The sequence below is a fragment of the Aquila chrysaetos genome, chromosome 21 (genome assembly GCF_900496995.4).
Source record: "Aquila chrysaetos chrysaetos chromosome 21, bAquChr1.4, whole genome shotgun sequence".
In the NCBI taxonomy this organism is placed as follows: Eukaryota; Metazoa; Chordata; class Aves; order Accipitriformes; family Accipitridae; genus Aquila; species Aquila chrysaetos.
Genome location: NC_044024.1, coordinates 7,676,688 through 7,698,285, shown reverse-complemented (window position 1 = coordinate 7,698,285; position 21,598 = coordinate 7,676,688). Strand labels below are relative to the sequence as shown.

General features: G+C 63.0%; 2 protein-coding genes across 6 annotated transcripts; one reads left to right on the top strand and one right to left on the bottom strand.

Moving 5' to 3' along the window:
• Nucleotides 1-1,989: 1,989 nt before the first annotated feature.
• Nucleotides 1,990-8,020, bottom strand: ARL13A (ADP ribosylation factor like GTPase 13A). 5 transcript variants are annotated; one of them, XM_029997427.2, is made up of 10 exons: nt 7,492-8,020; nt 7,054-7,153; nt 5,828-5,898; nt 5,323-5,572; nt 4,889-4,994; nt 4,666-4,817; nt 4,475-4,568; nt 4,178-4,382; nt 3,741-3,842; nt 1,990-3,412 (listed from the first exon to the last, which is right to left on the bottom strand). In XM_029997427.2, the coding sequence occupies exons 1-10, from the start codon at nt 7,598-7,600 to the stop codon at nt 3,336-3,338; spliced, it is 1,266 nt and encodes a 421-aa protein (XP_029853287.1). In that variant the 5' UTR covers nt 7,601-8,020; the 3' UTR covers nt 1,990-3,335. The 5 variants fall into 5 exon arrangements, with proteins under 5 accessions (XP_029853287.1, XP_029853288.1, XP_029853292.1 ...); XM_029997429.1 differs by lacking the exon at nt 7,492-8,020 and adding an exon at nt 7,408-7,467 and having other exon boundaries at nt 1,991-3,412; XM_029997431.2 differs by lacking the exon at nt 7,492-8,020 and adding an exon at nt 7,343-7,382 and having other exon boundaries at nt 1,991-3,412.
• Nucleotides 8,021-8,999: 979 nt separating this feature from the next.
• On the top strand, nt 9,000-21,556 carry XKRX (XK related X-linked). Its single transcript, XM_029997299.2, has 4 exons — nt 9,000-9,384; nt 15,739-16,115; nt 18,653-18,912; nt 20,420-21,556. The coding sequence occupies exons 2-4, from the start codon at nt 15,808-15,810 to the stop codon at nt 21,163-21,165; spliced, it is 1,314 nt and encodes a 437-aa protein (XP_029853159.1). The 5' UTR covers nt 9,000-9,384; nt 15,739-15,807; the 3' UTR covers nt 21,166-21,556.
• The last annotated feature ends 42 nt before the right edge of the window (nt 21,557-21,598 follow it).

Here is a 21,598-nt window from a genome sequence, read left to right as displayed (position 1 = left end):
CTCCCACTCCTCTTCTTAAAAGAGCAGTAGTCTCTCTCCTACCTTCCAAATTTCAGCCCACGCACAGATGTCAGGAAAAAATCCGATTGTGCAAAGCAATGTTGGTATGAGGAGGTGGGACCAGCCATGCCCTGGTGTAGGTCTATACCCGCAGGCACTCGCTGAAACATGTCTTCATCTCCTCCTGGCGCTGTACAAACCATCATCAACTTTTGCAAAGCTTAGAGAAACACAGCCTCCCTCCCTCCCTCCCTCCCTCCTTCAGGCTTAGAAGGACACATGCCATGGAGAGAGCTGCTGCTGGCCATGTTGGCAGCCACAGGTTCCCCAAACGAGCACCATCGAAAGTGGGCTGCAGACATGCAAAACTCACACACGCTTCTGTGTCACCAGTTTGCAACAAATGCAGTCGCAGCCCAGGCTGAGGCACCGCGAAAACGCTCATGGAAGCAGAAACTAGGTTTTGTCTAACCAGACCCTCCTGAGACAGCTCCTCTGGAAACCTGAAAAGAAGGATGTGCTAGATAATATAAAAATGCTTAAATGCAAAGCACAGTTCTATCACCCAGCTAGCTCCAGTTGTCCCTGCAGAAAATGCTATTGATACCATTTACTTTCTGCATCAGTAGAGAGAAGATGGGTCTCCCCGGGGCAGTTGCTGCTGCATCTCTTCTTTGTGCTTCTCGGCGCATTTGGAGCTCCAGTGCTTTCCAACAAACCCAAGATTCATGGGAGGGTGCCACTCACCACCACCTCATTTTGGGGGATGTCTCCCCAAGGCAAGCACCGCTGCTGGGCACCACGCCTGGCCTCGGCGCACCCGCCAGCAGATCGGACACGTCGGGACCTGCGCGGGCAGAGCTGCACCTCACCCCGCTGGCAGCAGGCAGTGCCACCGAGGACCGTACTTCCCAGAGACCTCCTTCCCTTGGTGGTTATTCAGCTACCGGGCTGTAAGATGAATAGCAGGAGGAGAACGATGGAAAAAGGAGCCCTGCCCAGCCTGCGTGCCCCCGGCGTGCACCCCCTGCTGCAGCCACTGCTTTTCACGCGTGGCAGGAGCAGCCCAGCCCATTAGCCCATGGCGTGGAGTAGACGTTAATTAATATATTTCAGTTTATCTTTGATCACGTAGACCTCAAGATCTCACTTCTGAGATGTTTCTGTCTTTGAGATAGATCATTTCTAACACGGAGTTGTTGCTGTTCACCTTTGAAAGAAGATAAAAGTTGTATTCCTAGTTGGTGCAGACCAGGATTGTCTCCTGGTTGCAGTAGGGATTAACTGCTCTACAGCCATGGAAGCACCAGGATAATGTGGTTTGATCTTGAAATATATTTGAACCACCTGTATGCACCACTCAACTTGAGGTCATTGTGTTAGGTGAAAGTGCGTTAGATCAACCTAACCGGTTTCTTACAGCGGGCTCTCAGGGAAAGTTTCATTCAGCCATCCATCCAGCAGAGCCAGCCGGGCCAGTTCTGCCTTTGGACTTGTCTCACTGGCCATCTGCTCTGGCTTTGGGTGTCACACGGGGCACGCCGTGTCCCCGCGTGGCTGCCGGCACCCGTGCCGAGGAGCCGCACAGCCAGGAGCTGCAGGGAGCACCAGAGGGACCTGGCTGCCAGACGCTCCCAAACCCGCTCAGCTCCTGCTCCCCACAGGATTTCGGAGCTGCGGCGAGCGAGGCTCAGCCCCAGCACGGCCATGGGCTGGTTTGGGGTGCTGGCTGTTTGGGAGGGCTTGACCTCCTCCCAGTGCTGGTGGATGCGCAAGAAGCGGCCGTTAGAGGGAATAAACTTTTAATATTTCTCTCCCCGTGGCCCTGCAGACATCTGTGACCCTGGCAGAAGGACCCTGGCTGGCAGCCCGGACCAGCCCCCGCGGGGGCATGCACGGCCCCAACCCACCCCGAGAGAAGGGGCTCCACCACAGGCACGGGTCCCCAGTTTGCCCACAGTACCAGCAGCACAGGGATCTCCACCAGAGAGAGATGAATGTTTACTAAAAGTGCTGTATTTACAGGCCAGTATTAATTTGTGCTCTTGTTATTTACAATTTATTTACAATTAATCCCTATAGTCACTGACAGTTGAATCTGGCAGAGTTAGACAGAACTGTAGAACAGACTGGCAAGTCAGAGTAGCTGGAGTTTCTCTTCTTTTCCCTTTTCAGCCCTGCCGAGGGAAGGGCTTTAGTGATTTTTCTTCCCCTGGACCACAAAGACATTGCCTGTTAATCAGTAATCATGGGAGCAGAGGTGACTCACGTTCTGCTGCTGAACACCGTTCAAGTCCTAACGCTGTTGCAGCCGTGAAGGGAAAACTGCTGCACTCCTGACTTCACGTAGAGTGTTTCCAGGGCTGACGGCTGGTTTCCCTGCACAGGCACCCAGATGGAGCCGGGCAGCACGAGCCTTCCAGCACATCCCAGTCCCTGCGACAGCCTGGCTCTGTCAGACATGGTGTGCATTGCAGACAGGTTGTGTTGGGATGCGCAGGCTGCTCGTTCTCCCTTCTCAGGGCTGAGCTGAGCACAGATCAGGGACCACCTGGGGCTGCAGGGTGCCAGGCTGTCAGTGACACGGGAGGATTGTGCATCACCTGCAGGTCACCACTGTCCCTCCTGGGAGGATGGCAGGATCAGGAGGAACGATCCTGGGGAAGGAACCTCCAGCAGCCTCCACCACCAGCTGCCATTGAACTAAGCCTTCACTGACAGGCTGCAAGGATGCACAGACAACACGGGCATCACCCTCCTCCACCGTGCGAGGGGGTTCCCGACAGCCCTGCCAGGTGTGGCTGGGGGCCAGGGGAAGCTCTGTTGCAGACCATCCGTGACTGCCCTCCCACCTTCACCAGCAGGAGATGAGACTGGTCCAGGCAGCAGCCACGGACTGAATGAGGGGCTGAGTCAGCCCCTGACCTACGAAGACAGCTTTGCCTGGGCATAGGCCAATTCAAGAGACAGGCTTTTCCCCTGGGATGTTTGCTCTGATCTTCCTCTCTTCCACAGACTCGGTCGGGTTCAGACCGAATCTTCCACAGAATACTAACACGGGGTCGGCAAGTGGCTGGCTATTCGCTTTTCAGACGGGTTTGCAGCCCGGCTGCCAGAGAGGCGTCTTACAAAGGGACTTTTGGCTCACTCCTGCGGATCCCTGGTTTTCAAGCCATGCAGAGCACAACGATGCTGTTCACGCCCCAGGACCCATTGCCCAGGACCGGCAGCCCTGGCCAAGCACCTCAGAAGCCCTGCATGAGCGTCGGTCCCACTGCCACCGGGGTCTGGGGTCCCCTGGGACCATACATATCCCCTGGGACATGCCTTCCTGCTCAGGGGACGATGGCGGACTGCTGCTTCCTCTGCTCCTGCCTCACCTTCAGAGCCAGCATCGCCCGGCGGTACAAGTCTGGGAAGAAGGGAAGCGGTCAGGCGCTAACACAGGGGCCGGCTCCGCGGCCCAGCCTGGCAGCCTGCGCTGAGCGAGGACTGCAAGGACACCCCAGGCTCCAGCACGGTGCACTCGCGTGGCCTCCCCTGCATCCCACCCAAAGGCAGCAGCAGCAGCATCTGCCTCCCCGACAGCCCCCACCTTGCCCTGCGGCCGCATGGGTTTGTGCCCGTGTCCCCACACCAAGCACCCCATGGCCAAGGGCTCCTGCACAGCTCATGCCCCGCTGCCAGCAGGCCAGACCCCCTGACCCTTTTCAGCAAAATCTGTGCCGGGAAACACCAACCAAAGGTGCTTGAGACCTCCTCATGCTGCGGCTCCACAGCAGGTTCCTGCGACTTGATTTTATTCTTGATTTTCTTCTTCTTTTTCTTTTTCGTGCCCTGCACTGGATGGAGAAATATGAAATTTCAGGCACCACATCTGAGCAAGGGTGCATTTGTCACCAAACCAGCTGAGAGGACTGCTGCTGGCGGATCCGCAGTCCTCCATCCCATGCATCAGCCCCTGCGGAGATGCTCAGAGATGTCTCTCCTCTTCTCTGGCCGAACTCCTGAGACCCTGCTCTGCGTTCAGTTGATCTGCAAGCAAAGCTAACGGAGGTGGCGGGGACCAGTGGTCCAGCACGCTGCCGTGTTGCCAAATCCCAAAACCGACCCGATAGGGTGTCTCAGGGGGTCCTGGTACCCGTGGTGCCAGCAGTCCCCCGCGGCCCCCTCTCACCTGGGTGGGGGGTGGCCATCCCGATGGGCGCGGGCTCCCCCTGCCCGACCCTGTTGGGGGGCAGCAGCCCCCCCGCAGCCCCTGCTCGGCTGTCACCCCCTCCTCCTGGTCCCTCTGGCTCCTCGGCTGGACTTGGCTGCCCCGAGCCCTTCTTCCTCACCTTCCCCTTCCTCTTCCTCCTCCCGGGAGCCTTAGCGCTCTCCTCCTGGGCAGGGTAAGGGGGATGAAGGGAAGGTGGCAGGACCCCCCTTTTTCATCCCGTCCCATCCCGGGTTGGGGGGGGGTAACCTCGCTCACCACGGGGAGAAGGCGGCGGATGGGCCGCAGCGGCCGGTTCTCCCCCGTCTTCCCCGCACCGTCTCGGGCATCCTCCGCGGTGGGCGGCGGGTCCCTGGTGGGGCGAGAACACGGCGCGGGGATGGGGACGAGCCCCGCGGGGCGGGGAAACACGGGGACGGGGACACGCACGGACCGAGTCCCGCACCCACCTGCGGGCGGGCGGCCGGCCGCGGGCTGCCCTCGGACCGGGGGCGGGCGGCGGTACCGGGGCGGCGGGGACGGTGCGGAGAAGCCAGCGCAGCCCCTGCAGGGTGGCACGGCCCGGGCCGGCGAGGGGGGGCCGGTTGGCAGCGCAAGGCTCCTGCGGGCGGAGGGGCAAGGTCAGCCCCGGAGGGGAACGGGGGGAGCGGGGGGAGAGAACCCCGCACTCACGATGCGGCAGGGCGAGCGGTTCTCGTTGACCAGCCGCTCCAGGGACAGGCACTCGATCAGCTCGCAGGGAAGCAGGGCGGTCGCCGAGTCTTGTTTGTTGGCCAGCCTGGGGCACGGGGAGAACGGAGAGCGGCCGTCACCCCGGCCTCTGGGCGCCTCGCCGCACGACGGCGGCGGAGGCTGGATGCTTTCTCCCCGTTTGGCTTTGCCCCAGCCCTTACCTTGCTCTGGAGCCCCCTCCTCAGCCCCTCTCCAGGGATGGTCCCAGCTCCTGAGCAGCACTGGGGTCCCCATGTCCCAGCACCCCCCGACAGCCCCCTGGGTGCCACATCCCTGCAGGAGCCTGGCCACGCACCCCGCAACCCCAACAACGGGTTCTCACTCCCCCCCTCACCCCAAACCCTACAGGTCACACCCCAGGGACTCGGCCTTACAGTAAGAGGGGCTTCCCAGAGACGTCGGGATGGCTCAGGACACGGCTCAGGACCTTGCGGGCCTCCTCTATCCGCGCCAGGTCACTGGAGTCCAGGACGAAGAGGAACCCGTGGGCCGCGCTGTAGTGGTTGCGCCAGGCGCTGCGGGAGCGCTGTCCCCCGGGCAGGTCCACCAGTGTCACCTCGAACCTGTCCACCCGCAGGCAGGTCTGGCCGGGCTGCACGGCGGGCAGCACCTCGCCGGCCAGCGCTGCGTGCGGGGAGAGGGCAGAGAGCTGGCATGGCGAGCCCGGGAGCATCCCTGCCTCCTCCTCCTCCCCTGGCCACATCCCTGCCTCCACTACCAGGGCTGCCCAGGGCACGGCCAGTGCCCTGCACATTTCCCCCAGCCCAGCAGCTGTATTTCAAGGGTCTCGGTCCTTCAAGGCCCAGGCGCTTGGTTGCAGATGCCCGTGAAGCTGCTGCCTCCAGCCGAGGCCGGCATCGGGGCTGCGCTGCTCCTCACCTCTCTCTATGTCCATAATGACGGAGGTTTTTCCCGCGTTGTCCAGCCCCACGACGAGGAGGGTCACCTTCCTGGGGAGGGACAACAGCGGGTGAGCATCCCAGAGAAAGGCTGTGCTCTCTGGGGAGCGGTGACCACTATGGGCCCCTGGACTGCCAGGCAAGGGACCCTGCCCATGGCAGCTGCCCTTCAACCAGGAGAGGGGCAGGACGGTGACACAGGCTCTGGCTGAGCTGGGGGAGAGGGGCAGGACGGTGACACAGGCTCTGGCTGAGCTGGGGGAGAGGGGCAGGACGGTGACACAGGCTCTGGCTGAGCTGGGGGCGAGGACAGGGACAGTCCCTGGTGCCTGGGAGAGGGCGAGGGCAGGCACAGGCTCCTGGAGCCACCCCGGCACTGCGGGACAGCCACGCTGCGGGGCCTTTAATGTGCTTCCCACGGCAAGCGTTCCCTTTCAAATCATACAGCATCAAGCAAGGATATGCACAGGCCAAAAAGGTTGTTTCTTATATGCAAACAGTTAATGATTGCTCTTGGTGTCCGTCCTTGTCAGTGAGTTATGGGTATACGCTGCTAGGGAGAGGTAGCAAGGATGTTTTATGAGCTTCTGCTTGGACTCAGGAGGTTTTTCCTGTTGCTAAACAATCCTACTCGGTCTCCAGCCACGTGCTCCACCAGAGCCACACGCAGAATGTTTTCCCTGTGGCTGACAAGCCACATTAGTCATTCGCAGTGTCTTTTTCTTCCTTAAACATACAGACCGGGCTGTGTGGGCAGTGTGGCTCCACCTCTGGCATTACAGCAGTGTGTCCTCGCGGATGGGAGAGGACCATAAACCCCCTCACCGCCCGCAGTGTCTGCCCAGGCTGGTGCAGTGCCATCCCCAGGGAATTAACCCGGGTCTCCCGACACATGGGAACATGGCAAGTGTTTCACTTCGTCCTCCCCAGATTTCTTGGGGAGCTGCTGACTTTGCACAGGGGGAATCCTGCTGGGAGTGCTCCCCACATGCGCACCCCTGCCCACCCTGCTCCCCTGCCTGCCCAGCTCCTGCCTGCTGCAGGGACAGCGAGGACACACGTGTGCCTTGCTCTGCGGTTTGGGGACGGTTCTTGCAATGGGCACCGCTCTCACAGCGTTACCGCACCGGTGCCCTCACTGATAAATGCACAGGTAGATGTTGTGCCCCCCCCGAGGACCCCCAAAGAGTGAGCACCGGGACCTACCTGACAGGCTCCTGTATGGCCTGCAGCCACGACCAGCAGTGGGAGAAGAGGTGGAACATGCTCGGCACCTCCACGTGGAGGGATGGCCTCTCTTCGGCACCTACGAAGCGAGCAGCCCGGCGTGTCCCCGTGCTTCATCCTCCTGCCTATGTTTTCTCCCCATGGCGGGGAGCATCTCACCCCGGGTGCCCCGTCCCACGGCCCATCACTGCTGCCTCCAGCCTGGCACGCACAAGCCAAGCCTGGGAACAAACCCCAGCCCCCCGGGCAATACCCCACGGGCACGGACCCCCTGGCCGGCCCCTGCCCCAGCAGCCCCTTCTTGAGTCGCAGGAGCGCCAATCAGCCTCTCACCCGCTCGTTCCTGCCTCGCAGCCCCTGCTCACATCCCCTTTGCGTAGCAGCTGCTTAAATCTAATCTGGATTTAAATTACTTACTCCTTGCAGCCTCCTTAATCCCGGTGGGTCGGCCCAGGCCGGTGGCCGCTGGGACATGGAGTGCCGCAGGGCTGCCTGCCGCGCTGGGCGGCACGGCATGGCACTGCATTACCCACCCGGCTGCACCCGGGCTGGGCAGCCTCACGCTTCCATCGCTGGCTTAAATGGCTTGTGGTGGGGACATCGCCTGACAGCCCACGTGGGGTTTCCAGCTGAATCAGTGTCTCCTCTAACGAACGGCGTCCCTGGCTCCTTGCTGCCTAATCCCTGCATGGTTGTTTCCCTGCAGCCCCTGCAAGGAGCAGCCCCTGCACGGTGTGCATGGCTCTGCTGGCCGCCCAGGGGTCCCCTCTGTGCCAGGCTGGGGGACGTCACCGCTCACTGCTTGTATTTCACGCCCTAACGAGGCACCCCCCGAGCAGCAGCAGGTCTTGGGCCACTCAGAATAGAAATACCAACCAGCCCAAGCTGGTGCCAGGCTGGGAGCAGGGCGACGGTGGGGACCCTTAGGCGTCGGGGCGGGGAGTGGAACCAAAAAAGCCCCGACTCCTTGATCTGCAACTCCAAAGCTCTTATCTTGCTCCTCAGGTTTCCTGCTGCTTTCCCCAGCCGGGGCTGCCCTCCCTGGCACACTGCCGCTGATTGTGGAGGAGAAGAGGCCACACAGGGATATCTGAGCCGCAGAAGCTTTGGGTGGGGGGAGTGGGGTCTGAGGGTCGAGGCCATGAGACCCTCCAAAAGCCAGCAGGGATCCCACTGCCTCGCACCGGTCTGTGCTAAACCACGGCAGCGCTACCTCGACCACCTGAGCCCCAGCCATTTTGCCGAGGACGCCGAGATGCCACCAGGCATCCCACAGCTCTTGGGGACGGCCCAAGGGGTGCGAGCCCGGGCCGGGCACGGCCCCTCACTCCAGCCCCGCACTCCGCCGGGAAGCTCGGTGCCCATCCCTGGGCGAGGGAGGTGCCCCAGAGCCGTGCAGCGGGCAGGGAGCCACGCGTGGTTAATGATTGATGGAGGAAGTTTCCGTACCGATATCACGGCCACATGCAACAATATTTGGGGCGACTGCTCACCCCCATGCCGCTGATGGTGGGGCAGCGGCTGCACTTCAGCTGCCTTAGCCTGGCCCAGGTACAGAGCCCCGTCCCCAGCCTGATGGCCTTTCCCAGTTGCTCCCGTGCCGGCAGCTCGCCGGGACCAGTGGCAGCGCCAGGTTTGCAGGCAGCGTGGGGCTGGGGAGTCTTTTGCAGAATTAGCCGTACCAGGGCCGAAATGACCTGCTGGAAGCGTCAGCGCCTGCCTCTGTGCCTCGGGGTGGCACTGCCAGGGGACGGCCGGGCAGGGGACGTGAAGAGGCACGACCGTGGGTGCTATAAATAGGGAAGCACCATGCGGCAGGCAGCCCTGGAGGCAGTGGCACAGCATCCCCCAGGGGCAGCAAGAGCCGGTCTCACTCCGGCACCGATGGATTTCCAGAGGTCTCTGAGCGCTTGGGGCTCTGCTGCTTTTAACACAAGCGTCCAAACTCCCCAGCCAAACCGGCGCTGGGGTCTGGGAAACCCCCGGGGGAGCCTGGGGCAGCTCCAGGTCACCCCTCCTGATGCACCCACACCGTGCTCAACAGCCAGGAAAACCTCAAAATCCACCCCAGATCTGGTGAAACCCGCACTGGACCGGAGAGGCGGCGCGAGGGCCAAGCCCAGATCGACGGGTGTTTTGCCGGGCCTGGGCTCAGATTACCGAGCGGGCAGCTGGCCCTTCGCCCGCGCAGCCGGCCGGCCGGCCGGGGTGCAGCCGTAGCCCCTCTGCCAGCGCTTGCGGGGACCCCCCCGGGCAGTGCCAGCGGGGACCCGCAGCAGCCGTCCGGGTTTCCTTGGTGACTGTTGCCAGGTGAGAAACTCTAAGGCAGAATTTATTATCTTGGCGGATAACTGGAGATGTTCCTCACCGGAGCTGTTACCGGACCGTGCCCCGGCACTGTGCCGGGCTGGACCCTCTAGCATTGCCGGTGCCAGCGGGAGCCCCCGAGGGAAGGCTGTGCCCAGGGCACGGGGGCTGCTCAGCCCCTGGCATCGCTTCCCGGAAGGCGGCACGTGTTTTGGGGCTATTTCTGCCTGCTGGAGTGTTGCAGGCAAGGGAAGGAGGCGAAACCACAGGGATCGCGGAGAAGCGCAGATGGACGTGGGCTGGCGGGCTGCCCTGCCTTGGCTTCCCTAGACCCCGTGAGTATGTGCCCGAGCCAGCACCGGGCACACCGGGAACCCCCCGCCTGGGACCCCCAGTGTGAGGAGCAGAGTCGGGGGGGGAGGCAGCGGCAGGGCTGGGGAGCTTGCACATGGGGAATGACAGCTCTCGAGGGAAAGCAGTGGGCAGCGCAGAGCTATAAGGGCTGCCTATAGCATTGACCGAGAGCCTGGAGCTGGGGTGGCACCAAAACCGAGGTGACAGCACGGACCAAAAAGTGCCGGTGGAAATATTTGCAAGCTGTCCTGCTTTGCTTAGAACCGCATCGTCTCTGACCAAAAAGGCATTCACAGCAGGGCGAGGACATGCACAGGCTTTGGGGAGGGACTCGTCTTTCTATTTAACGCATCGGACGACAGTGGCAGCACACCGAGGTGGTAGATATGCAAATACCCGCATCGTCCCTTTAAATCCACGGCTCTGGTGGCTAACGATAACCCCGGATCATACAAGCTCCTAAATCCCAAGAGCTAATTACAGGCAAACGCCCTGCGGTCAGGCTGGAAATGCAGGATGATTACAGCCTGTGCCACGGAGACCTGTTGGTGATGAATGGGGGCACTGGGGGTGTTTGCTGGCAGGCTGGCGTGGCGGTGGGGAGCGTGGCCGGTTTGCACCGTGGCCTCTGTGCCAGCACTTTACTTTGTGCCGGCGCAGAGGCCGCGATGGAAACTGGCTGCGCTCCGCGCCACCAGGCCAGCAACCATTTTGCAAGCTATTTTGGGTAAGTGATGTTGTTTTTCTGGAGCACTCTTTGCTCCCCCGCTGCCGGTACTACCACCTTGCGGTGGATGCAGAAGCAGGGGAGGAAGCGTGCAGGGAGCTAGTTACTTTTCACCCAATTTCTGGCCGGGTAGTTCCCAGCTAGAGCACACACGAATTCCCAGGAGAGGCTTGGATTTAAGCTCAAGCTTCTCTGCCAGGGTTTGCTCGGCTCCCTGCTGCACAGGGAAGGGGCCGGCTTGCTCTTGTGCCTTGCACGCAGCTCAGTGATGCCCCTACGATGGCTAAAAGCTCTCCCCAGGCTCCTACAGTGGTTTTGCTGAAAGCATTACAGTGGTCCTCGTGCTTTGCTGCAGCAAAGCATGGGGGAAAGGAGCGTGTAAACCATTCCTCCTGCCTGCCAGGATGCCCGGGCACGTGCAGTCGCAGCCTGGCTGGGTTAGCACGCTGCCAGGGCTGTATACTCTTACAGCCGGTAGGACTGGGGGAATCAGTTAATTAAAAGTAATTTTAACCCTTCCTGCCTGGTTTAGTGTTAGGGCATCACCCGCTGCCTAAGCTGGGACTGTAGCCAAGGAGGCATGACTTCAAAATGTGTAATCGCAAAGACCTATAAATGCACCCGAAGAAGGTAACTCTGTTTTCTTGTTAAAGAATTTAAGCCGTGAGGCAGCAGTGGCATGGCTCGTGCTGGAGGAGCACCCCGGCTCTGGCAGCACTGAGCCCAGTGGTGGGCTCAGCGCAGCCTCCAGCCTGCAGTGAGATTTAAGGGGATGAGGTCCTCAGGGCAGAGACAGGTTTTTCTCTCAGCAGGATAAGGAAGCAAAGCTGGACAAGGAAATGGAGCGGCAAAAGCAGTCGCATGATGAAGCAAATGGAAAAAATATTTCCCCAACCAGAAACTATTCCACAGACTGCCGGGGCAGGAAAAAATACAGCTGAGTTATTGAGAAAGCAATGCAAAATCCAAACAGTTTAGGCTATGAAAACCAGTCATTTGCAAAGCTATTTCCAAACTAAGTAAAAAGTTCCCAGCTCACAGATTCCTGGGAACCCCCCCAGCCGCCAGCCCTGCTGCTCACTGCATGTCAAGCTGGGGAACACTCTGTGATTTCCACTTCATCCAGCACATGGGGGCTTTTGGGGGATCAAGACATCCCCACCATCGCTCCGTGTGGCACCAGCTGAATGTTTAATCCTCAGCACGAAGTGGGGAGGTATCAGATCCAAAAGGGCAGCAGGGGGGGAGCATGGCCACGCCTGCACCCCGAGCGGCTGCTTCCACCTCTGTGTGCAGGGCTATATTTGGGAAGCCGGCAGCGTGTGCTTGGCATGTCCCAGCGAGCACTCTGGGAGCGATGTCTGCTCCAGGTCCTAGTGCAGTGGCAGTGCCCTGGGAAAAGGAGAGGCGAGGAGAGGAGAGATGTGGGAGCGTGCCGGCAGCACTCCCCACCAAGGCTCTTTAAGGGCTTTGGCAAGGAGCTCCCTGCCATTTCCAAACAGCTTTGCTCTTCTCCTTTTACAGGAGCCGAGCCGCCAGGCAGGCGTGTGTAAAGCAGACATGGCTATTTTCAGAGTGAGAGCTGGTGAGGGAGCTTGCTCCCACCCCACGTACAGCCCGGGCTCTCACACACAAATGCCCTCGCGGCATGCAAGGGTCTGGGAAAACTGCACAGCAAATCCCACGTTTCACACAGCAGGCAGCCACCACTGCCACGGCCCTGTGTTCGAAGTGCGTTGTGTGAACACTGGGATTAAAAAAATAATGAAGGCTGGGATTAAGAAAATAATGAAGCTGGGAAGCTCTCCAGGACAGGGCAGGCATTTGTGGGAACAGGAGAACTGACATCCACACGCGGTGGCAGGACTCGGGCCGGTGCTTTGGGCACCCCCGGGTGGGGGGAGACCCCTGAATGCTGGTGCCTGCAGCAGGGCACGGGGCAGGGACTTGGCTGGCACCGTGCCACCCTTGTGCGGGGAAAACAGTGTTTTCTCCTCCCCTCTGCCTTTCGCTCCTATCCCAGCTCCTGACAGTGAGGTCTGCAAAACACATGAGCTTCTAGGTCCTGCTGTAACATAAGTAACCCGCAAACCATCTAAACCCCCTCACTTTCTTAAGCGGTCCTAGAGATGCCAGCACAGTCCCCCTCTGTTTGGCACCTTGGGTTTTACCCCGACGGGCGCTTCCATGGCAGCTTCGCATCACGTTGGTGGTCATTTCACCGACCCAGACCGCGGCTCCACAGCCCCGGGGGCTGCTCCGCTCCCGGGAGGGCTTCGAGCGAGGGCCGGCCAGCAGCCGCCCGCTCCGCTGGCCCAGGATCTGCCCACCACACGTGGGAACACCTGGGTGGGATGTTCCCAGCATCCAGGCAGTCCCTCCCACCTTGCCGCAGCTCTGGGTCGGCCGGCGGCTCTGTGACGGCGGTGTCACAGGGTGTCCGTGCAGCCCAGGCGGTGCTGGGTTTGCAGGCAGAGGCGCAGGCGTCGAGCCGGCAGGCACAGGGAGTGGCGGAGGCAGCGGGGGCAGGATGGCTCGGCGGTGCTATCTGTGACACAGATTGTTTTTATGGTCTGCTGTTTACAGTGCTGAGCTGCGGACAGGTAGGGTTAGGCTTGAGGGGTGACTCACAGCATGAACCAGAAAACAGCCCGCTGCCTCTCCGTGCTTGGGTCGGAAAATGGGGTAATAACTGGTGTGGGAAGCACTGTGAGGCTTCGTCCCTCCGTTCCCCTGATGGCTGCTGGTGCTCCTGGATGCAGGACTGGAATTCTTGACTGCTTAAACAATTGCTCTTACGTATTTCATCATGAAGCAGGAGAAGATGAAATTAAAAGTATGATGAGTCGGAGCCCAGGCATTGCTCAGCCGAGGGCTTGGTGACCCGCCAGACTCCTGGGGGATGCTTTTAATTTGGATAAATGGAAGTTGCATAAATGGTATAAATTGCACGTTGCTCTTGCTGCTAATACAGAGGTGTGGGCGCAGTTGGCAGCGCCGAGCGATGCGCCGTTGCCGGCTGAGCGCCCAGCCAGGCTGCGTGCCGGGGCCGGCGCAGCTGCCGCCCGTGCACAGCTCCCACCCCGGGTGTCCGCAGGAGCCACCCGGCTGGCGGACAGGCTCCTTCACTTGGACGCTGTTCCCTTTGCCCTCTGCCCTGCTAGGGTTTTTTTTGGAGAGGCCGTTTTCCAAAAACAGCCTGAAAATATGTAACTCTCATACCAGAGCTGAGCGGTCACACGTAGGTCTCCCGTCCCTGCCGGTCAGGCCAGTCCCTGTGAGCTCATGGTGTTTGTGGTTTCCCAAAGCAGCTGTTCCGTGTTGGATGGAAAAGTGCTGAGCAGCTGCAGACAGTGATTGCTTCTGTGTGGGAGCTGCCGTCGGGGGAGACGCGGCCTCCAAGGTCTCAGGCGGTTTTATTCCCAGCTCTGCTGCTGATAAGCCCGATAGCCCTGGTAATGCTTCAATCCTGGTAAAACGGGGGAAACTCTCGTGCGTGGGGCTTGGGGGCTTTCATGCTTTTGGTTTGCACGGGGCTGGGCGGGCGATGGACACAGCGTCCCCGCCATTAGCCTGGGCACCTCCTCGCGAGCTGGCCTGGCTGCCAAGGGATGAACACTGAGTGCCTTTTAAAAGTTACCTAAGACTTCCCGGTCTGCCTAAACCAGGGAAAATTGGCCGACCTCAAGCGCTCCGTGCCTTGTCCCAGCTCTCCCAGCCAGCCAGCGTGTGCCCAGGCTGGACTGAGTAATCTGGCAGGCAGCGTGCAGTCGGGCGAGACGGCGTGCGTGCATCACCGTGCTGGCAGCTGCCTGCACTCACGCCACCGCTTGTGGGGGAAAGGCAGGCAGGGCCGGTGCTGGGGGTCACCGCGCGTGCCGGGCAGAGCAGGGACCCCCGCGGTCATCGATGCGGGGAGCAGCCCAGCCAGCCTTGTGTTCCCACCACGGCGCTGGTGACCGAGGTGGGGAGCTCGGCTGGCCTCCCCAGGCCTGGACCACAGGTGGGACAGAGAGGAGGGGATGTGGGGCTGAGCGGTGGGCTGAGCGGTGGGAGGTTTGGCTCCTTCAGCGAGTCCATATATCCCATCAGCACGAAGGTGGGTCCTTCAAGGCGATGGGAAAAGCGCCCTGTTGCTCAGCGGTAGGCCAAGGTGGTCTTCCCTTCCTCCTGCCTGGAGGCAGGAGCATCCAGGATGCAGGAGCCACATCTCCCCCGTAACATCCTACCCAAATCTTGAGGCCAGCCCTGCAGACACGCACCAGCTGCCCGCCGGACCCGAAGGGGTGCCCCGGCCACAGCTCGGCTTGCGAGATACCAAAAAGCTCCCTGCCTTGGCAACACCCTTCCTCCCACACGCTGCCCTACAAAGCGCGAGGTCACGGGCTGGTGGGTGCCCTGGCCCAGTCCCACGCACCCTTCCCTGGGGCTGGAGGTGAGGGTCGGCCCCCGGAGCTGGGACGGTAGTGGGTGCTCTGGCAGACAGCTGGTAAAAGCCGCGGGCCTGGCTGCAGGCAGGGCTGGCACCCATAGTGGCATCCCCTCCTGCCCCATAGCAGGACCCCACTGTCCCTGGGGACGCCTGACACCTTTCTCCCGGGGGGGACTCCCCATGTTGCTGCACCTCGGGGTGCTTGTAGCTGCCAGGGCGCAACTGGGCCAGGGCTTGGCAGGGGGGACCTAGGGAGGACCCCAGAGGCTGGGGAGTACACGGGGTGCAGCATGGGGGCTGGCAGGGTGACGGCTGGGGGACCGGGGGGTCCCAGGGTAGGTGCTGTTAGGGGGGTCCTTGGGCTGACAGGGGGTCCTGGCGTGGGGGTCCTGACCACGTTGGGGGTGTCCTGAGGCAGGGGTTCCCGGCAGAGACGGGGAGTCCTGGGGTGGAGGAGCCTGGCCAAAGATGGGGGTGTCGAGGCAGGGGTGCGGGGAGGGGGGGGGGCTCCGTGCCCGGTGGGGACCCGGGCACAGCAGCGGGACTGTCCCGGGGCAGGGGGGTGGCGGGCACGGCGGGGATGCCCGGCCGGGGGGGGGGGGGGGGGGGGGGGGGGGAAACCCCCCGGGATGGGAGGGTGGGTGCCCAGGACGAGTCGGGGGGTGTCTCGCCTCCCGTACCCGCCGGGGCGGACCCGGAGCGCTGCCGGCCCCGCCTCACCGGTGCACGGCGCGGCCGGGCACGGCTCGGCGGGGCCGGGCCAGGGCTCGCCCGTCGGGGGAGCCCCGCTCCGCCCCGCTCCGCCCCGCTCCGCCCCGCAGCGCGGCTCTTCTCTCCGCCGCAGCCCGGGATGGCGACGCGGCGGGGCTGAGCGGGCCGGGCCGGGCCGGGCCGGGGCCGGGCCGGGGCCGGGATGGACGGCCCGAGCGGGGACCGTCCGCCCGCCGCCGCCGCCGCCGCCGCCGCCCCGTCGCGGGCGAAGCTGCCGCTCGGCATCGTCTTCTCGACGGCTCTCTTCTGCGGGGAGGGGGCGGCGGCCGCCGTCCTCTGCCTCTCCTACGGCCACTCCGACGACCGCTTCTGGCTGGCGCTCACCGTCTTCTTCGTGCTCTGCCCCTCCGTCCTGGTGCAGCTCACCCTCATCTTCGTGCACCGCGACCTCAGCCGCGACCGCCCCCTCGTCCTCCTCATGCACCTGCTCCAGCTCGGGCCCATCATCAGGTGAGCGCGGCAGGGGACGCGGGGACCCCCGGCAGGGGACGTGGGAACCCCTGGCAGGGATGCAGGGACCGGGGTCGCGGGGACCCCCGGCAGGGGACGCGGGGACCCCCGGCAGGGATGCAGGGACCGGGGTCGCGGGGACCCCCGGCAGGGGACGCGGGGACCCCCGGCAGGGATGCAGGGACCGGGGTCGCGGGGACCCCCGGCAGGGGACGCGGGGACCCCCGGCAGGGGACGTGGGAACCCCTGGCAGGGACGTCGGGACCCCCAGCAGGGACACGGGGACCCCTGGCAACGGGATATGGGGACCCCCGGCAGGGATGCAGGGACCGGGGACGTGGGGACCCCCCGGCAGGGGACGCGGGGACCCCTGGCAGGGACACAGAGACCCCTGGCAGGGGACACGGGGACCCCCAGCAGGGACGTGGGGACCCCCAGCAGGTCCCGCCGGCCCCGGGTGAGAGCAGGGACCGGGGGCCAGGCAGGGAGGGGAGCTCCGGGCACTGCCTGTCAGCAGAAATCTGTCCGTGCGGCAAACCTCGGTGTGCCCAGAGCTGCTCCTGTTGGCTCCCCATCTCCCTCCTCCCCGGGGGATGCTGCTGCTTCTGGCCACCGGCCTGCGGAGGTCTTCTGCTCAGCCACCCGTCCCCAGCGGTGCCGCGGTCCTGCCGGGGGGGTGCTGCCTGCTCTCCTGCCTGCTGGACCCCCGCTCCGGGCAGGACTTGGCTCTGACAGCCTGTTGCATCTCAGCTGCTGAAAAGGTTCCTCGCACGGTTGCTTTCTGCAGCTGGCGCTTCCTTCTACCTTTGGGTTTTGCCATCGTCTGGCTTAGGCTGGGAGCACAGATGCAAATCCCGGCTGGGGTGCTTGAGGGTGAATAGAAACAGGGGTCCTGCCCCCCAGAAAAGGTCCCCAGGCCTGAGGCAGGTGGGGGTTATGGGATATGGAGGAGAGGAGCTAGGTGCAGGAGAGGGGCTGGCATGGGAGCTGGGGGGGCCACCGGACCACGCTAGGGAGAGGAGGGTGAGGGGGTGGATGTTGCACAAGCTGGAGAGGTGCTGATCTCTCACTCCTTGGGAATGCTGCAGTGCCTCCCCGCGCTGCCGTCACCCTGGCCGCCCTGCTCGGTGAGAATGCGCGGGGTGTGCAGCTGGGCAGCATGGCAGGGCCGCCATCTCCGCGGGGCTCCTTCCCCGAGGGCACGCTGGCAGCCACGCTTCGGGGCACACCGTGTACCAGCAGGGCTGCAAAAACACTGCGGCCTGCACCGCGCTTCCTCCACCAGCGGAAACAAGCGAGGTGCCGGCGGCGTCCTCGTCACCACGTTGGAAGGGCTGCGGGTCCACGTCAGCCCGCGCTGGCCCACGGTGGTGTCGCAGTTCTCGCTGCACCGACCACAGGTGTCTGAGATGGTTACGATGGTGCTCAGCCGCTTGCAAGAGCCAGCCAGAGCCGCTCGGGGTGGGGGAGCTGCTTCAGTTGGCTCCTTGGGCTGGAGATGGCTCCAGCCTGCTGAGAAGGTCTGGCAGGGCACTGGGAGCCAGCTAGGACTGCCCTTGATGATGGGCCTTTTGGATGAAACCGTTTTCCCGTTAAGAGTTTGCAATGAGCCATGAGCGCTGGCTTGATCTGGCAAGAGAATTTATCCAAAAACCTCATTCCATTTGGGTCTGAAACAGAGCGACTTCTGCTGTCCTAATGAGCGCTCATAAATAATCGCGTCCTGTTGGTCCCAGAGCCAGTTTGTCCCCGGGCGGGAGCCAAGCCTGTCGGATGGGTCCCTCCCCTGCCGATCGCCTCTGGCCCGCGCACACCCACCTCGTGGCTGCGTGCCGAGGGGCTGGGGGTCCCGCTGGCCTTGCAACAGGGGAGCAGCGTGGGAGAAACCCGCCTCCCTTCCCTGCACGTGAGGGTGCCCCGCAAGGAGGGGGCTGCGGAAGCGCGGTCTTATCTGCCCATGTCACACCCGGCTTCGCCCCGCGCTCCCCTTCCTGCCGCCCCCACCAAGAAGGAAGCCTAGAAGCCTTCTGCTCAGGAGGAGAGATCAAAGAAGATATCAGAAAGTTTGTCTTGCCTCCACTTAGAGGAAGAGATGCTTTGTGCTAGTGGGGAAAACAGAGCCCGAGGGTGATTAACCCCTTCCTGTAACTCTTAACTCCCAGCAGAGCAACAGTTTCTGTACCCTGGGTGCTGCACCTCTTGCAGCAGTTGTTGCACCCCTCCCCGGGGCAGTTGTTGTCCCCCTGCCCCGGGTGCTTCACCCTGAGTGCCGGAGCAGAGGAGCGGCCACCAGGCATCCCTGCGGTCCTGGTGTGACCCTGCCCTCATCCTGACATCCCAGGATCCTGCCTTCATCCTCACATCCCAGGGCCAGGGACTGCCCGCAGCACCGCTGAACGGTTGCCCAAATCAGTTGGGCTGCACTCGGCAGGAGCAGGGTCCGGCAAGCACCGGGCGAGGGGGGGCTGGAGGCGCCGGGAGCGGGGCCGGAGAGCAGCGGGGAGGCTGGTGGGATGATGGCTACCGTGTCCCCGCAGGTGCATGGAGGCTCTGGTGGTGTACTGCTGGTCGGGGAAGGAGGAGGAGCCCTATGTCACCATCACCCGCAAGCGGCGGCTGCGGAAAGGCTATGAGGTGGAGATGGAGCAGGAGGTGGGCCACTCGGTGCGCCGGCTGGCCACGCATCGCAACGCCTTCAAGCGCATGGCGGTCATCCAGGCCTTCCTGGGCTCCACGCCGCAGCTCACCCTCCAGCTCTACATCAGCATCCTAGAGAAGTACGTCCCCGCCGCCCGAGGTAAGGGTGCCCGGCACTTGGGCTCCCCGGGGGCCGTGCAGGCAGGACCCCACCAGGACACAGCGGCAGCTCCTTAGCCCCATGTGGCGGTGTGGCATCCGAATGAAGCTCCAGAGGCTTGCTGGGGCCACAGCTGCCACTAGACTCCCCTAAACGTGGAGCACAACCCGCAGAGGTTGGGCACTCGTCCATCCCCTGGTTTGGTTTTCCCACGCTCAGCTCTCTGCTTTCCAGCTTGAAGTGAGGCTGGGGAGCTTGGGAAGAGCTGGCCGGGACCGAGGCACCAAGCTCTGCTCCCAGCCCCGGTGCTTGCAGATGTCTGCCCTACGCAGCTGTGCCATCCTCCCGGTGCCCTGTCCCATAAAGATGCCGTGCCCCTGTCCCAGGCTGCTCCAGTCTGCATTATTTACTGGTTTTGCCAGCTAGCTATGGGACTCTGGCTTCCCCACGCTCCCTCCATCAGATCTATTTCTGCACCTTTCCCAACGGCCGGAGCTCCCAGCCCAGTCCTCCCAAGGTCCCTCGCCTGGTCCCGCGGTGTTTGTGTGCTCGGGGGCTGGACGTGCCAGAGCAAGCTCTTAACTCCCGCTTCAGTACGCTGAGCCGGGTGTGCAGGAATGCTCTCGCACCATTCCGATTGTAGCGCCTGGGGAGGGAGCTCCCTCGCTGACCCGCACTCCCGGCCGTGCCGGGAGCCCAGACCTTGCCCTCTGTGCCCACAGCAGGCGCACGGAAAGGGGCACGTGGGAGATGCCCCATAGAAACCCCCTCCCTGGCCACAGCCCCCTGCGAGGGGATTTTGGGGAGTAGGAGCAGCGGAGGCAGGAGGACGAGCCTGGCGCTCCAGCAGCAGATACGGGAAGCGAATCCCGGTGGACACGTTTCAGGTGATTGCCTCACAGCTCAGGTAGCTCAGCCACCGCCGCCGGCACGGCGTGACTGGGACCAGCCGCACGCTTCCCTTTTTCTGTGTCGTGGTTTTCCTGGCTGCGCTGAACGTGAGCAGCTGCCGGTGTTCCCTACAAATGACCTTGGGTTTGCAGCCCCTGGACAAGCGTGGCTCCTGAGGTGCTCCCAGGGTGAATGGTGGGCTACAGCGGTGTGGCTCTTGGCCCGCGTGAGGGCAGAGGGACGCTCGCAGCGCAGATCATGCCCCCCTCACCCTTGAGCAGCATTTCTTGCGCCGGGCAGGGGGGTTGGTGCCTGGTTCAAGCGCAGGAACGGCCCCAGTTTGGCAAAGGCCTCTGGTTTATTGACGTAGAGAGAAAATCTGGGAGCAGAGCTTCCTGCTGCTTGCAGCTCCCCCACTGCGGGGTCTGTCACCACCAGCCACGAGCTGTCCCAGCAGCGCTCACGCTGAGCCTCCTGCTGCGAGCCCCGGTGCTCAGCACCCCGCGCTTTGCGCCCAGGGTTGGCACCCCACTCTTTGCACCCAGGGCAGCAGAGAGGCCGAGCACACAGCCCGGACCCCGGCACTGCCTGACTCCCCTGCCCTCTCCCTCTGCAGCCGTCCTCATGGGCATCTGCCTGGTGTCGGTCACCTACGGAGCGCTCGTCTGCAACATCCTGGCCATCCAGGTCAAGTACGATGACTACAAGGTCCAGCTGCGGCCGCTGGCCTTCCTCTGCATTGTGCTGTGGCGAAGCCTGGAGATCTCCACCCGCGTGGTCGTCCTCGTGCTCTTCAGCACCGTCTTCAAGCACTGGATCATCCCCATCGCCCTGGCCAACCTGCTGGTGGTCTTCTTCTTGCCCTGGGTGCAGTTCTGGCGGAGCGGCACCCGCCTGCCCGACAACATCGAGAAGAACTTCAGCCGGGTGGGCACGGTGGTGGTGCTCTGCGCCTTCACCCTCCTCTACGCCAGCATCAACATGTTCTGCTGGTCGGCCGTGCAGCTCAAGCTGGCCGACCGGGACCTCATCGACAAGTCGCAGAACTGGGGCCTCCTGGCCGTGTACTACGTGGCCCGGCTGGCCGAGAACACGGCCCTCGTCATCCTCTGGTACTTCTTCAAGACGGACGTCTACGAGAACATCTGCACCCCGCTGCTGGTGGTGCAGCTGCTCCTCGGCTACTGCCTGGGCATCTACTTCATGCTCCTCTTCTTCCAGTACCTGCACCCGTGCCGCCAGCTCTTCCGACACAACGTCGCCGACTTCTTGCACTGCGTCTGCTGCCGCCGGCGCCCGCCGGGGACCCCTCTGCACCTCCAGGCGCCCCACGAGCCCGGCGTTCGGCACAGCATCGTCTGAGACGCGGCCAGCACCGGCTCCTCCAGCCGGACACGGACACGGACACGGGGGTGGGCAGCGCCGGGCTGCACCGGCAGCCGGAGGGGGCTGGCGGCACGAGCCGTGCCGGGGGCAGGCGCTGCCTGGCCTTGCAGTGGCAGCGGGTCCCGGTGCGTCCCCGCAGCGGCGGGGGGACAGGAGCGTGCCCGCCTGCCTGGGACCGTGCAAGCGGACACGAAGGACTTTTGGGGTACCCAAATCGCCTGCCGCTGCCAGCCGGCTGCTGCGCGGCGCACGACCCCTGGGGTGCCCTGACACCCCCCCCCGCCTTCCCGCTACGGTACATACGGTGACCTCGGGGCCACGGGTGCCGGCGGGACTGTTTTAAGCAGTAAAAAAAAACTTTGCCGTGGCTGCGCGTCCGGGTACTGGCGGGCAGCCGGTGACTCACGCG